Raw genomic sequence first — 15,747 nt, 5'->3', positions numbered from 1 at the left:
TGTATCATATATATATATCTATATAGATACATATGCTTATTTTGTTGCTATGCTTGCCGCAAGTGGCGCTGCTGCGCCCATGCACTGCTGCATACTCAAACACCAGCTGCAACAAGCAGTGCGAGTATAAAACACGATAGAGTCAATTTTAAAGTGGATGGCACTTGTTTTAACATTCTAAGTTTTAAGTTTTTAATAGGTGATATGATTGTCCGATATTTTTTTTTGTTTTGAAAATGATAGAAATTGCAATGACCATTTTTCTCAGAAAACCAACCGCAATATCCCAATTTAAAGTTTTGATTAAAATGACAAATATGATTAATAAGTTGGTCATGGTTTGTAATTTACTCATATAAAACAATATATATATTCAACACTAATAATAATAACAATATGATTTCTCTACGACTCCCTAAAACTTTAATTCTTAGCTTGATATGTATAAAGTCTCTTTTAAAATATAATTTAATAATTTATTTTAAATATTTTTTTGAATGAAATTTAATATTTAAATATTTATTTAAAATATAAAATTATATTTATATATTTTACATGTTAAATAATAAAATATACTGTAAAAAGATATAGAGGGGAGGGATGTATAAAAATATAAACTGTACCACCTACAGGACCACCTGTATAAGCAAAAGAAAAGTACTCCCTCCGTTTCTTTTTTCTTTTCTTGTTTGTGATGTCGGTACTGTTCATAACATGAGACAAATTACTAATTTAAATCTAATCTATAAAACTAAATATAGTGATGAGTGATCTTTTTAGATTCGTATTCACGAGTACTTTAATACGGTGAAGTTTTTATATTTAATGCTACTACGAAATGAAAGATATGAACGATCAAAAAATGTGTGTTGGCAAACGTGAAAAGTACATACAGGAAAAGTATTTAGAGACGGAGGGAGTACTTTATACAGTCAAGTATACTCGTACAATTTACATATTTTGCTTGATTGATGTCACAGAACTCAAGTAATCGTAGGTGTACCCACAAATCTCTAGGATAGCCTAGCTATTCTTTTCTGTAACAATATTTCTTCAGAGAAATTACCAAAAGCATCATGCTAATAATTACAGAGGCTTATTTACAAACATTTCTTCTTTCATGATTCATTTAAAATTCGATTCTACCGACCACCAGAGAATGACTGCTAATGATATTGTTAAATGCGAGATGCCACAAAATGTGGTCATATGATATCTGATCCCACTCATCATTTGACAGAGTTATGTTGACACGATCGGTTTGCAAATCTTAAATTGCTCTGTCAATTAAAGGGTTGGCTTTTCTGGTGTGACTATGATTTGATAGGTATTTATTACAACTAAGAATCTAAATGAGAATTTCAATTAAATGGGACGGTGATATGCATTGGGATCCAGATAATCAACTGCTCAGTGTCTTGTGAGTAGATGTTTTTTCCCCACAGCGAACCGACTACAGTTTGGATCCAAGTTAACTTGTACTGTAAATAGCAAACCTCATATTTTAGCAAATTATTAATCTCCAAAGATTTCATTTTAGTAAAAATATTCACACTGCCTTTTTGTTAAGTAGCCCCTATAATTATTGCATTTAATCCAATAATGTAAAATATGACATCCATTAAAACTTTGCTAGAACCAGAAATTAACAAATATCGGAGCAATTGGTTTCAAAAAAAAAACAAATATCGGAGCAATAATAATGTATATTAAAATAATAAATATGAATATTTTAATTTAATGAGTGTGATATTCTAGAATTTGAAATTTATTTATTTATTAGTTGATAAAATTGATAAATATTTTATAATAATTAAATAATTAATTAAATAAATCGATGATTGACCAGATCTATTGTTTATAAGACTGAACGTATTTTAAAATCTCTACAAATTATAATTTCATTATGTATTTGAGAAAAAATTCTGACTAAAATTTTAAGATTTAAATATTTATAAAAAAAATTAAATATAAATTATGAAAATTATATTATATATATATATATATATTATAATACATGTTAATTAATGAAAAGACCTTAAAAGGGACGTAAGGTACAATTTATTAAAAAAAACTAACTGAACAGATATGTTACATACAGATACAAACAGAAAATCCATTTGCATAATTAAAAGATCTCACGTACATACTTCAAAGCACAAAAGGGGTGGCATTTTAAGAACAATAATTCCATGTCACGATTCTCTATAGGTTATGGGCAGGTAGCTCAATATATAATATTGCTACAACCTACGATCCTGAGGGTAAATCTGCAGCATAGGCCACGCTACCTATAGCTTCTCCTTCTTCTCCTTCAATTATTATCAGCATTTGGTGTACTGCGCCTGCTATGTCATCCGATGATTTTAGGTGGCATCCTTCTTCTACCTGCAGGTAATTATCTTTTAAATATAAGAAATTTATAATAGCAAATTATTTTCCTAATTATTATCCAAGGCGTTTATAAACGAGGATAAATTATTTCCCAGGATATATGAAGTTATCTTTTATTATAAATATATACTGACACACCATGTTATTAAGTACTCGTAGGATCTAAGATTTGGTCGAAAATGTAATACCAAACCAAGTACTGAAAGGAACATGAGTTTTGACTTTAGAGTCCTATGCAAAGCGTAGATGACTCTAATCTCAACAACTACACATGTATATACAAAAGTAAACTGCAGTACTCGTTCGTCTCATATTTATCACGCCCCAATAATTCTAAGTACGGGCCCTTGAAGTTACCGAGCATTCTTGTTATTTTCTCTTGTAGTCTTGTGCGACATTTATATTCACAAATATAGTACCACCCTAAACTCCAGACCCCCCTCCAAATATGGTCCTTCTTTGTACAAATAATTAGACCTATGCCAAGAGTGAACAAACTCCATATTCATATACAACTATGGCATCCAAGTTATTGTTAGAAAAAGGTAAGTTAATTCAAGGGTGAAAAATGTAATTAATTTTAATGAAACTACTGTGCATGTTATTCAGAACCTTTTGCACAATAATTCATAGAAAAAGTTGAGCCGTACCAGATGAATAAAGCAGATTCTTGCATTCTCAATAGTCATTTCCAGCAGTAAAAAATTGCATGAAATGACTCTACACATGCATACCTTAGTACTGATGGAGTAGAGAACCATGGGTTCCAAGCTGGTAACATTCAGGTGAAGTATGGTCAAATAAAGTGCCTGAAAACCGCCAATTAATCTCGAGAGCTGCCTGAGGCGTCGTCGCGATAGAACCCTAATGCTTGCATGAGTTTCCACTAAGGTCACTTCAATATCTGCAATTGCGCCACTCGTTGTGCTACATGTGTAATGTTTGTTAGGGGTTTGAGAGCAGGTGAATTGAGGAAATGCGAAGAATTGTGCGAATGGGGTTGGCTCAGCAGGGTCTTTTTCACCAGCTGCTTGTGATTGTAGGATTTTTTTAGCTTCAAGGCTTTGTAGAACATGCTCCAGTTCTTTTACAAAGTCTATAGCACCGCCAACTATAGAGGCTTGATCACCCTGCAAGTTTGATTATACGAATCTAGGTTTAGGGCACGTATCAACACAAAATTCGTTTAAAAAGTCAGATTTCTTCTAGTGATTCTAATGAAATTACCAACATAGAACCGAACCATGGTCTATGCAGGTTTTGTATGTAAATTGTTCTTTTATTCAATTTTCCTTTTCTTCTTCGAAACAATTGTAAAAGAGGAGGCAGTGGTGTTTAATGGAAAGAGTCAACGAGATAGTACTGATCTCGTCATTTGAAAATTAAAACCCCAACAGTCATAAGTACACAGTGCAAGTGATTTAAGCTGTGAAAGTTGGTAATTTACAGCTTTCTTTGCCGGAAACTCAAAACCCTCTCATTCATAATCATAAAATTAACTTAAAATTAAGATGAGTAATTATATACATGCAGTAATATGTACTGAAATTTAATTTCAAATCATGGAGATTTTAACTTAATTACTTCACATGATTAATTAGTACTTGACATTATCTCTCTCTATATATGTATTATCCCCTTGCAACTTACTGACAAATCAAGCAAAATTGCAGTGTACCTTATTTAGAAGCTTGACTGCCACAGATATGTAAAAAGAGTGCTAATTAATATATGTAACCATTGATAGTTAATTATGTGTGCATACATGAAGACGGGTACTGCTTCAACTCAAATTATTGTTAGCTGATTAACTTCAATTGTTTAGCTACAATTTGATACTGTATATTAATTACCTAGCTAGCCGTATATATACATCTGAAAGGATTAAACCAGATGTAATTAGCTAGCCAGGAAACATAGTTATACTATATGTAGTGAAACACTAACCTAAAAGTACTAATTAGATCACAATTCAGGAAAGTAATAGACCTTCATGTAATTTGGTTTAATTTAGCTTATAATTAGACTTATCTGCTAAATTGTGAAATGAAAAGGTGGATTAAAATTGGCGGAATCACTAACCCTTTGAACATAAGACTCCGGCATGAGACACCGCAGCACGGAGAGATGCTCATTCATCTGTTTCCTTCGATTTCTCTCCACAGTAATGTGAGTCATTCTTTGAGTCTCGGCCTCTTCTTTGTTCTTGCATACTTTGGGTCTTCGCCGCCTCTTCTTCCTCCCCTGGACACCCAAGCTCCGCTGCTCTTCGGTGCTTTCGGGCTTTACGGAGAGAGTCATTGAAGAAGAAGAGGTATTATTGAGGGAATTACCAGCAGCAGCAGCAGCAAGAGCTATATATTCTTCATGTTGAAACTTTTGAGCATGATTTTCTTGAAGCTGGAAACTACAAGTATCTAAAGTGGCATTGCAGGTGTATGGAGTAGCAGAGAATGTGTCATAGATTATAAAGTCTAATAGTTCACTTGAAGAAAGTGTTTCCATGGCCATTTCTTGTTATCTTCTAATGCAATTTCCTTCGTCTCTCTCTCACAATTGCCTACTTTTTATAAGCCTTGTATTGCTTTACTCATATATCAATATCTCCTTTTTCTTTTTCTTTTACTGTTTTACTCGAGTTAACCCGCAAAGTAAAAATGCGAACAAATTTGGTTATATCTAAATGATTCGGGAACCCGGCTACCTATAGCATTATCTTAGATATTATGCTGCATTTTTCATACAAACATAGAAGAAGATTCCGTCTTTTAAAAATTCTTAATTAATACTCGAAAAAAAATATTGAATTTTTACTAAAATTTAAATCATAAATTTGTAAGTCAATTGATTATCTCTGATCCTCAATTTCTCCCACCATTATCATGATTAGATTACATCATCCATCAACATTTTAATTATCTACCGTAACATTGTCATCTTCTAGTTATAAAATAAAATAAAATAATTATCGATGTCCATCTAAATTATGTCACGATATTTTACCTTCAATTACTTCGACACCTTTACCGTTAAAATAAGAAGGGAGAGAGGACTGAGGACTGAGGAGGGTGTTCTCAAATCTCTCACTTTATGGAAGGGCCGGAAAGCACAAAGCCTTTTTACTGTCGTCTCACGTGCACCATTTCATATATACAGTCTTTCTAAACCCTATTTAAAATTAATTTATAACCTCTCACTTTCTTTCACTGTTTCCGGGTTTGTTTTCCTGCACCAATTTTCCGTAGATGCTATCGAGCACACTGCCATTGTGTCTGTGAAGGAGAGCTGCAATGGCCCCACCCCTACTTGTGAATATTTATACACATGCATATACAAACAACTTAACAAGCTGTGCAAAAAGCTCGTAAATTTGTAACTTAATTATATGACTGCCTAGCCTTTCACCGAAGTCATCATTTTGTTTTTTTATTCAACGCTAACTTCATGAAGAAATCACTAGCTTACAATTGCGGATTGACCTTCACAGGATTATGCATTTTCATCTGACGGTGGTGATTGTGCCAAGCGTACGGTCGGCTACATGCAGATTGCAGATGATTGTCCCATGACTCCCATTCAATCTAGCGAAGGAGCTGTCTGCTAACTCTGCTTATCTATGTCTATTATCAATCTACAGTGCTTCTTGAAAATCACATTTTGAGTCGATCGAAGTTGATGTTTAAATGTTTTTAAATCGGACGACATTTTTGGGAATGACTTGAAGTGTTCAGGTTATTTTTTTAATTTTTTTTATTAAACATTAGGACACTCTTCTCTCCTATTACATGTCTTTTATTATGAAAGTATATAATTCTTCTAAAATGCAATTTATTAAGAGTCCTTTATATTATTTCGATTATAATAAATTTAACAGCCCCGTTTAGCAGGAAAGTAATGAAATGAAGGATAAACTTCTAAACTTATATCTTGTTCTACATAGATATATAAATAAACTACTAATTCTGTTCTTTTTGTTATAGTTTAAACCGAAATATAATGTTCGTACATATTGATAGAGTCGGACAGTTATATTCTCTGGATAAAGGCTAGCTGATAAGATATTTTTAATGATTAGATATCGTTTAAAATATTTACTAATAATATGGATCTAGTAGGAATAGTTATGAGGGGTCTCTTTACTTTTGAGGAAACAAGCTTTAGTTTTGCTTGGTTCATCTTTTTGGTAAAGGCCAGCAGCAACAAGTGCACATGGACGGATGGACCATACTAGACTGCATTTGCTTAAGAACAAGGTGCGTTCGAGAATGTAACTATCACGGCACAATAATGAAGGAGCAATTTTGGATAACAGATCGTGTTCATGTCAGCGATCGGATCGATTTCAGATCAAGCTAAAATCACTTAAAATTGAATAAAACTGAAAATTGGAGTTATTAAAAATTTTTCAGGTTCATTTCGAGTGAATCAGATAATTTTCGGATCATTTTTAGAATTTATCTAAATAAATCAGGTTACAAGTTGGGTCAGGTTCGAATCGAGGTCGGGAACATCCAATGGCTCTCAACCTAGCGGTATAGACTAAATCCTAATGTACGAAATATTTATAGTTCATATACTAACAAATGCCCAGATGAATAGATAAATGTGATATTTTATTTACATATGAAACAAATTAGCAAAAGGCACTCGCTTCAGAACAACGAGATTAAGGAACCACTTGATTTTTCTTTTAAAAGTACATATTAATTATAAATGAGAAGTTATTGATAAATGAGAACTAACTTTTAATTTATGTGATTGGATAATTTATTTAATATTTACAGCATATCAAATATAATAATAATAATAATAATAATAATTTGTTATGAAATATTTTTTTAAGTGGTAACATACACTTTTGGAAAATCAACTTTTTATAAAAAAAAGAAAATTTTCAACTTCTTATTTTTTTGGCTCATAAATCTGATTTATGAGTCAGAAATTAACTTATAATTTCTTTATACAAACGATACAATAACATGTTCTGAAATATAAGCCATAACCCGGGTCTTTAAACCCAACCAAACACCCTCTAACATCAGGATTAACCTCTTTTTTGAGGTGTTAACATCCTCCTATTAAAGGATGTACTTTTGAAACCAGGTCGGCGCACGGAGAATGGTATAATGGATACTGATATGAAATATAAATTTGTTAACAAGGATTAACAATAGCATACAAAGCATACTAAAAATAGTGCTCCCGTGGGAATATAAGATTATTGTGGGCTACTTTCCCTGTTAACTATGCAAGTAAGTTGAAAAGATTCTCTTGAATAAGAGTGGACAAGACAATTCAAGAAAAGATCAAAGAACAATTTGAGGCCGTAGAAGCAAAAATCACCAAGGATAAAAATGGTTTACATGGAAGGAAAAAGGTATATGCGTGATGACATCCTAAATTTTATAACTCAAATTATTGATTATGTTCCTTGCAAGTTTACAAGATAAAAGCTATACGCAATACACTATCATATATAAAAGATAGACATTTATATGCACAACAAAAAGTTTGCGAGAAAGAAATATATTAACATAAGGGAAATGTTGCTTATCTGGTGAAGAGGACAGATGAGAGCTGTGGTGGTGGGAAGTTGGACCATGGTCCAAGCTGTCAGAACTCACCAGTCTCCTCAAGCCAGATCCATGTGACAACCAAGCTCCAATATGAATCTCCATCAAGTACATAATTGCAGTCATTCACATTTGCAATCACAATCCTGTTCTCTCATATTTGCCAACTTTTGGCTCCTTCCGTCGCTAGCTTAATGGCTTCATCTCCTTTTATATTTGTGTACTGATATGCTATGAGTAATAAATATAAACACTACCATGCAACCTATGCACCATATGTATGTACAATTGGTATGTGAACATGTGGGAAACTGAGTATCCACATAGAACCAAACATATGCATGTGCAAATGCTTGTGGCTATTGACATAGTGAACCATAACTAGAAAACTGGATTCATTCTCTAAGGCAACTGAGTCACCTTCAATCAGTACGCACAAGGATGTACGCCTATTCCATCTATATATTATTAGATTTGGTACAACTAATGCTGCAAGGCAACCCACTGTATTGAAAATATTTGGTCATAAAAGATATCTTGCTCAAAAGTTAAGCACATTATGTATGACATGGTTTACCAAAATTTTAGCTTCAGTCCATAAAAATCTGCAATTACAACGGCAACAGATAAAATCAATGAATAGATACTTAAGATGATTAGCGCAGGCAAGGGAGATACGTATATGGTATCTATGGACAAATTCACCAACCCTGTCATCAAATTTGCCTGCATGAGTTAAATGTGCAAACATTATTAGTAACTTGAGATTGAAAAGGGAAGAAATGCATCTCCCTGTTAGCAATTTAAGAGGCTATATCTCTCACCAAAAGGAATGTCCCCAATAAGTTTTTGCTAAATGCTTCTTCAAGTATGGAAATTTTGGGTCCAGGAATATAATCAGCCAGCATTGCCATAGCCAGAAACTGCAACATGGTATGATCTTCTTACGTCATAGGATTTAAAAATTTAAAGTACTTCAGAAAATGAAAAATCTATTGTGATATCAAATAAATAAAGTAAGAAAAGAAAAAATTATACAATAGCTCAATTCAACATCACAATAACAATCTGCAGTTCAACCAAAAACACACACCTCAAAATATGAGGACTCGGCAGATAATTATGGGATGATTTAAAACTAAAACATAAAAAATTCTATTGAAGCACTCTAAATGTTTTGATAGAAAATCAAAACAATCCACCTTTCCCCACCACCACTGATATATCAAGGCTTTCCAGTCTTATTATTTAACCAAAGGGGTTCCCTTATTTACTAAAAAGTTTCTGATATACTTCTTTTGTTTGTCCTTAGATTATTCTTTAATTTCTTTAAACAAGAGCTCCAGAATTTTTTCTTCCTGTATTTCTCTTTCAAAATCTCAAGACACAAAACAACATTATTTGAGCATTCCTGAAGGAGCAACCACACTTCAGCCTAACCAATTATAGTCCAGCCTTCCAGCTATCAGTCAAAAAAAAATTTTAAAAAAAATAATAATAATGATAATGCCATCTTGTCTAGGGTTAAAAATGGGGCGGGTTCGGGGCGGGGACCTCATTTCCCAGCCCCGCCCCATATATATATTTCATGCCCCATCCCCGCCCCATTCCCCGCGGGGATTTTTTTTTAATCCCCATCCCCACCCCACCGGGGATTTAATATAATTTCGCCCCGCTGCTATAATATTACACTTTAAATAATTATTTTAAAATTTAGTAATTTTTTCTTCAAATTTTAATAAAAATGTACGAGACATGTATATTAAAAGCAAAAAACTAAATATAATAGAAATCAAAGAGACATTTTATACATTGTAAAAATATAGTTTTGTGTATTATAAAATAATAATATTAAATATAATAAATATATTATATTAAATATAATTATTTATTTATATTAAATATATGCGGGGCGGGGCGGGGAATCCCCGCGGGGATTCAACAAATACCATACTTGCCCCATATTATGGCGGGGCAGAAAATCATTCCCCGTCACTACCCCATTCCCCATATTAGCGGGGCGGATCTGCCCCATTCGGGACGGGTTAGTGCGGGTTCCCCATTTTCCCCACCCCATTTTTAACCCTAATCTTGTCACTATAATAAAGGATAAACAAACAGAACTTTGTTTCTTCACATAAGTACATTGCACAGCTAAGAAGCGATTAAACTATCTGTTTGACTCTATGATTCAGCATTCAGTAGATCTCAGTAAAAAAATATTAGTATCCGTAACTCCCTCTCGCACACAACTGAAATTGACAAAATTCAGAGCTCCTTCATTCCAAAACTAGGTCCTAGGTCGTAGATCCAATCGTTAAGAGCCGCATGAGCAAAAAAAAAAATAACAAACAGGATGCAAACGCAACAATCCTCAATTAAAACCCGAAGATAATAAAGTTCAAATAAGATCAACATGTGGTGACTACGTATGGAGTCACAGAAGTCACAACTAGTAGACTCGGTCACAACGCACCCTTACAATAAGAACCCACATATATACAAAAGACAGATACGAGATAAAGGAAAGGGCAGAACCTGTAGGTTCGCTGCCAGTACATAGGTCACATATGCCAAGTTACACTGCCAAAGAATTTAATTAAAAATTTATACCAACAAATATATTTTCACAATTTCAGATGTCACCATCAGGGACCATTTATAAGAGAAACCACATAACAAAACAATGTACCATTCTGCGAGAGGCCTTTTCAACATACTGGTTGAGGAATAATGTTAAAAGCCTGCCGAATCAAGAAGAATAAATGAATTGCACTTCAATATTGTAACCAAAATATAATTGAAAACTTAAAAATAAAGTATACCAAAACAGTTTAGCAAGAAAAATAGAGGAGTTGAAATTTGATTTTGTATATATAAAAAGATAGTATATAAATCTTTAGATAAAAATTATACCAGAACAGAATTGCAAGAATCCAAACTCTGATTCTAGACCAATTATTTGTGATTGTTGCAGAAAAATGATTTCCGAAAAAAAGAAAGTTGCCCAACTGGACACCAACAAGATACAAGCCCCAGTATCCTGAGAAAAAAAGAAGAAGAAAGAAGTCAGCATTCTGGCATCAGTTTATCAACCAGCACCAACTGGGAATTGCTTTGACAAATGCAGATGGACCTAATCGGCTGCAGAACTGATCACTTACCTATTAATAGAATTAACATATTAGTTTCTATTTTAATACTGACAAGGAAATTCTGTTCTTTCAAGAGAAATGGCAAAGAAAATTTCCAACCCGGAATTTAAATTATATAAAACTCTGACTGGCCTATTATTAGATTTGACACAGGAAATAGGCGACAGGCATTTGTAGCATGCAACTATAAATACACTTCCAAAATATTAAACAAAATTGTGCATAAAACCACCATGGCCAACCAGTACTACAAAAACAGAGCATCAGTATAGGCCTCGTTTACTATCAAACAAAGAAGCAAAGTCTTTATTTAAAACATCCACCTTGACTTGCTAACAAGAAATTCCACTGTAGGTACTGAAAACATGCTATGTGTCCCAATGAATATATTTTAAACATACAATATAGTTACAGCATATTTATCTCTAAAGATTGAATATTTATCTCTAAAGATTGAAATTTTAAAATTTCTGCTCTTTATTTTTTCCTAAATAATTTTCAGCCTTTTGAAACCAAATAATCACGTTTATGGATCATCAGCATCATGATATGCCTAGCTTATGAAAATAAATGGCATAAAATATAAATTGTTTCACAAAGTTTGATATGCAGTCAAACATAGATATACATATTCCAAAAAAAGTTATTCTAATCTACAGATTTGGTCCACCAGCCAAAAAATTCATACATAAAAAATTAGAAACTATATATCCTGGCATAGCCTTGTGACAAGTATATCATAACCTATTAATTTTAAGTGTATAACCCATTCAAAATATTTGATAATACAAATTTATGGAAGGAAAAAACAAAAAGAAGTCATAATGCTTGTCTAGTTGCGATATGATCTAAAGTTTCTTAATGTAATGAATGCCAACGGATGTAGACGCTAGATGGGTATGCAGTTTGTCAACTGATTATATGAAATGAGAATCTTCTCACCAAATATACTATAGATTCCTTCCTTATTTTGGCTAATGATGTCTGATCCCCTTTCTTCAGAAAGCAAATATAAATTTAAGCCGCGCACCAAGAAAACTTGATAACCTGAATTAAAGAAGAAAATGCATACCTCGGAGTTATCAGTTGGATATTGTTCTCTATAATATATTCATACCAATTTAGCAGAGCAAGGGTACCTATTAGTATTAATGAACCTAGAATCCCACAATAATTTGGGGGAATGTTTACTACTGATGTTAGTATAGATACAGCAGCAAGTGTGAAGAAAAAGTTCCAATGTACTCCATATTCCCCCACGTGAACCTATAAAAATAGTGACCGACATTCTGTAAAAAAAAGGTGTAGTGAAAAAACAGTGTAAAAGTAGCCAATCTCCATAAACATTAATAAATACTAATTAATCTAATATTTATATACTTGATAGTCAACTCCTGAAGTGAAAGCAATGCGAGCAAACCCTAAGAAAAGAAGTGGACTAGCTGACTGGAGTGCATTTCTCAAACTCCTGAGATGGACAAAAAAGCAATTGCTAAGTTTGATGTAATAAACAGATAATTAGAGCGTAGATGTAACTAAAACTGGCTTAGTATATGTCAAGGCTAATGAACATACTAGAAAAATTGATAATGATTATAATACTAAATTGTAGTGTATCTTCGAACTTGACATGAAAGTAAAAAAGTGTGTACCAAAACGAATTTATATAAAAGACAAGAAGAATAAGGTATATATATCACTACGATTTACAGTCATACATATCATGTTCAAAACACACTGCATAATTATGTGGCATGTCAAACGGAAAGAACTTTTGATCCCTAAGGGATGGTTTTCAATTACATATAATAAATATATAGAAACATTAGAAGATTACAAAAGACAAGAATACTAACGTTTTCATGATGCCCCGAGCCTGACGTGACACCAGCGAATTCGCCAAAACATATGCACCTACCCCAAGGTCCATCTAATGTATTAAAAATTTCAGACAAGCAAGCACCAATAACTTAGTTGTTTGACAAGTTTGTGACACAGGAAGCTCAAAATTATGAAGCAATCATCTATTGGTAAAGCCAACCTTGTCAATTAGTCTTTCTCATTGTATCGGACCTCTCTGTAAGACAAGTGAATTATAATGGATATCTCATTGTATCCAAACTCACTGATGCTAACTTGTGAAAATACATTATATTCTCATAATGGACATATAATGACAATCAGAAAAGGTAAAAAAAAAAAAATCTAAACTGAAAACACATATGTATGACAATCAGAAATAGTCCCCCCTTTTCATTAAGGGTTGGACCCTATCCTTGTAATCTTTCCAGATTAATTCAATTTTAATATTTAGCAAAAAAAAAAAAAAGGTAAAAAAACCAAGCTTAATATTTCATGTATGTTCTTGGTTCTTTAATTTTCAAAAGGTACTAGGATATTAATTCACAAACCGAATAAATCTTACCACACTAGTGCCGTAAGTCTCAGTTTTAGCATATCGCCGAGGAAATATATTGAAGTCAACAGCCAAAATACAGAAGCATGTAACAAGCATCTGCAGCATTTAACCAGAACTACATATTTAAAAACAAAAGGAAACTAATACATAGTTATTATTTGTGACCTGTTCAAGAAAAAAAAAAAGGAATTAAATAACAAGTGCCATAGCGTACCATTGTAACTCTGTATGATGAGATATATGTCCTAACAGGCTGAACCCCTTCCAGGGAAACAGAAGAAACACATCTGCATAATGATGCAGAAAGGTGAATTTGCAAGAAATGTTAACAAAAGAAAAAAGAAAGAGAGAAAAAATAGTTAAATATGCATTTGTGCTTTACCTCCTATATGTAAAACATAAAAGTAGCACTGTCAACAATAAGATAGCATTAATGTAAGTCCAATCTGCCAGGACCTGTAATTAAGTATTTGATTCCATCATATGTTTCCGTGTGTGTATATTCATCAAGTAATAGCACACCAAATATAAGCATCTTAATTATAACAATAATCTAAATGCCAAACGACATTCTTCTGCTATGTGATTAAACATCCTGACTGCAGAGCGTGACAGATCTAGAGGACATGCACATTTGATAATATCCTGAACTTTGAACACCTCTAAATTAAAATTTTAAGACCCATCACACACTAAAAGTTTCGTGAGAACTAATGGCACTTACAGTTGGAAATATAATAAGAGGAATGACAACGAATACAAAATCAACTGCAGTTGTCACCATGTACGAACTCCACTTCTTTGTCGCAACAATTGCATCATCATTTTTCTTGAGTGAGGAATCCGTGTCACCATGATCTACGGAAAGAGATCATCATGTCTAAACAATATTGATTGGCCATTAAAGTAATGTATAAATGCCCAACAATGTCGCGGACAATACTTTAAAGAAGAGCAAACCAGAGTATGACTTATAAATTTAACCATTTATGTGAATATTAATTATTTCACTAAAATGCCACAATTCTCACCAGTGTTTATTTAATTTACTTCATTAGTTCATTGTATAACAATATAAAATTGTACATGCTTAGATAACTACAAACCGGAATGCACATCTGAGTAGTCATTCATATAATCATATGCTTCATAGAGTTGATTAATCTCTTGTAGTCATTCAGTATTCAAACATCAGACCTACTAACTTAAAATAATACAAAGCAAACAAATCAGGCAAGGGCAACCAAAATGCTGTGTAATTCAGTAAAAATATCGTACTAGTTGTTCCATGGAAACCAATGCAGCGACGTATGAGTATTGCAACCTAATCAGGACAAGTTAATCAAAAATAAATCAACTATCCATAAGAGGAAACAATTTAAGATTAACTAAACAGTGATATAAAAGAAGTGAAATTACGAATCGTACCGAAAGCATGGACGTTAATACGAATATTTCAAACATTGAGCATCCATTTAAGTTGCTAACGAACCTGCACACAACGTTGTGTAAGTAACAAAATTGAAGCAAGTAATAAGAGAAAACAATGGATTATAAATGTTTAATAAATAGAGAGAGAGAGAGAGAGAGAGAGAGAGAACTGTTCTTTCAAAAGCTTGTTTGGATTGAGAGATGGCGATGACAACGGCTTTATTACAGGATTCTCCATCAGTTCAGATGCAAGGGTTTTCAAAACAAACCGTGTATGCCTTCAGATTTGCCGGAACATTTTAGACACGCGCTGATCTGCAGAGTAATTGTGCAAATTAATTCGTGATGAATGATGATTCAGCCCTCTTCGAATATACGCGGATAGGCCCAATTGAAGTTTAGGCCGACTCCATCAGTTCCTCAGCGCGGATCCAAATCCTAATCTGATTCAAATATAAATTCAATTTTATTTATTATTATATTTTTATTTTAATTTAGATATCTAAAAATTAATCAATTTCATCATTACTTATAATAATAACATCACCGACTAGACAAATATTAAATATTATAAAATAATTTGAAAAAGATAAATAATATATAAATATAAATTAAAAATATTAAAATATTACATAAAGTACTAATAACTATTATATTATTCAAACAAATGCTTAATTAGTGATTTTGAAATTCAATATGGATATTGAATATTTTTTTTTACAATTAAATCTGATTATATTTAATCTTAATGAATATACATTTAATAACATTAACA

At 32.6% G+C, this 15,747-nt stretch overlaps 2 protein-coding genes across 3 annotated transcripts; both read right to left on the bottom strand.

The window, feature by feature from the left end:
• Positions 1-2,044: 2,044 nt before the first annotated feature.
• LOC108209686 (transcription factor bHLH71) lies at positions 2,045-4,967 on the bottom strand. Its single transcript, XM_017380728.2, has 3 exons — positions 4,477-4,967; positions 3,129-3,524; positions 2,045-2,388 (listed from the first exon to the last, which is right to left on the bottom strand). Exons 1-3 carry the CDS (start codon positions 4,903-4,905, stop codon positions 2,251-2,253), a joined length of 963 nt encoding a protein of 320 aa, XP_017236217.1. The 5' UTR covers positions 4,906-4,967; the 3' UTR covers positions 2,045-2,250.
• Positions 4,968-8,472: 3,505 nt separating this feature from the next.
• On the bottom strand, positions 8,473-15,364 carry LOC108209684 (uncharacterized protein At4g17910). Of its 2 annotated transcripts, XM_017380726.2 has the most exons (16): positions 15,143-15,364; positions 14,970-15,033; positions 14,820-14,865; positions 14,266-14,399; positions 13,924-13,997; positions 13,756-13,828; positions 13,548-13,637; positions 12,979-13,052; positions 12,503-12,590; positions 12,262-12,388; positions 12,065-12,169; positions 10,884-11,010; positions 10,660-10,711; positions 10,506-10,550; positions 8,792-8,890; positions 8,473-8,693 (listed from the first exon to the last, which is right to left on the bottom strand). In XM_017380726.2, the coding sequence occupies exons 1-16, from the start codon at positions 15,208-15,210 to the stop codon at positions 8,541-8,543; spliced, it is 1,419 nt and encodes a 472-aa protein (XP_017236215.1). In that variant the 5' UTR covers positions 15,211-15,364; the 3' UTR covers positions 8,473-8,540. The 2 variants fall into 2 exon arrangements, with proteins under 2 accessions (XP_017236215.1, XP_017236216.1); XM_017380727.2 differs by lacking the exons at positions 14,820-14,865; positions 15,143-15,364 and having other exon boundaries at positions 14,970-15,019.
• Between the last annotated feature and the right edge of the window lie 383 nt (positions 15,365-15,747).

This window comes from Daucus carota, chromosome 2, assembly GCF_001625215.2.
Source record: "Daucus carota subsp. sativus chromosome 2, DH1 v3.0, whole genome shotgun sequence".
Lineage (NCBI taxonomy): Eukaryota > Viridiplantae > Streptophyta > Magnoliopsida > Apiales > Apiaceae > Daucus > Daucus carota.
The sequence above is the reverse complement of the archived record's forward strand: the minus strand, read 5'-3'. Positions and strand labels throughout refer to the sequence as shown.

Bases quoted from the DNA above. Each gene is read 5' to 3' on its own strand.
- LOC108209686 (XM_017380728.2), bottom strand. From the start codon at position 4,905: ATGGCCATGGAAACACTTTCTTCAAGTGAACTATTAGACTTTATAATC. The intron at 3,525-4,476 runs GTTAGTGATTCC...TCAAACTTGCAG, and splicing joins CGGAGTCTTATGTTCAAAGG to GGTGATCAAGCCTCTATAGT. The intron at 2,389-3,128 runs GTATGCATGTGT...AATTACCTGCAG, and splicing joins TCTACTCCATCAGTACTAAG to GTAGAAGAAGGATGCCACCT.
- LOC108209684 (XM_017380726.2), bottom strand. From the start codon at position 15,210: ATGGAGAATCCTGTAATAAAGCCGTTGTCATCGCCATCTCTCAATCCA. The intron at 12,591-12,978 runs GTTAGTATTCTT...TGTCCATCTCAG, and splicing joins GCTCGGGGCATCATGAAAAC to GAGTTTGAGAAATGCACTCC. The intron at 10,712-10,883 runs GTATAATTTTTA...TTGATTCGGCAG, and splicing joins ATTCTTGCAATTCTGTTCTG to GCTTTTAACATTATTCCTCA.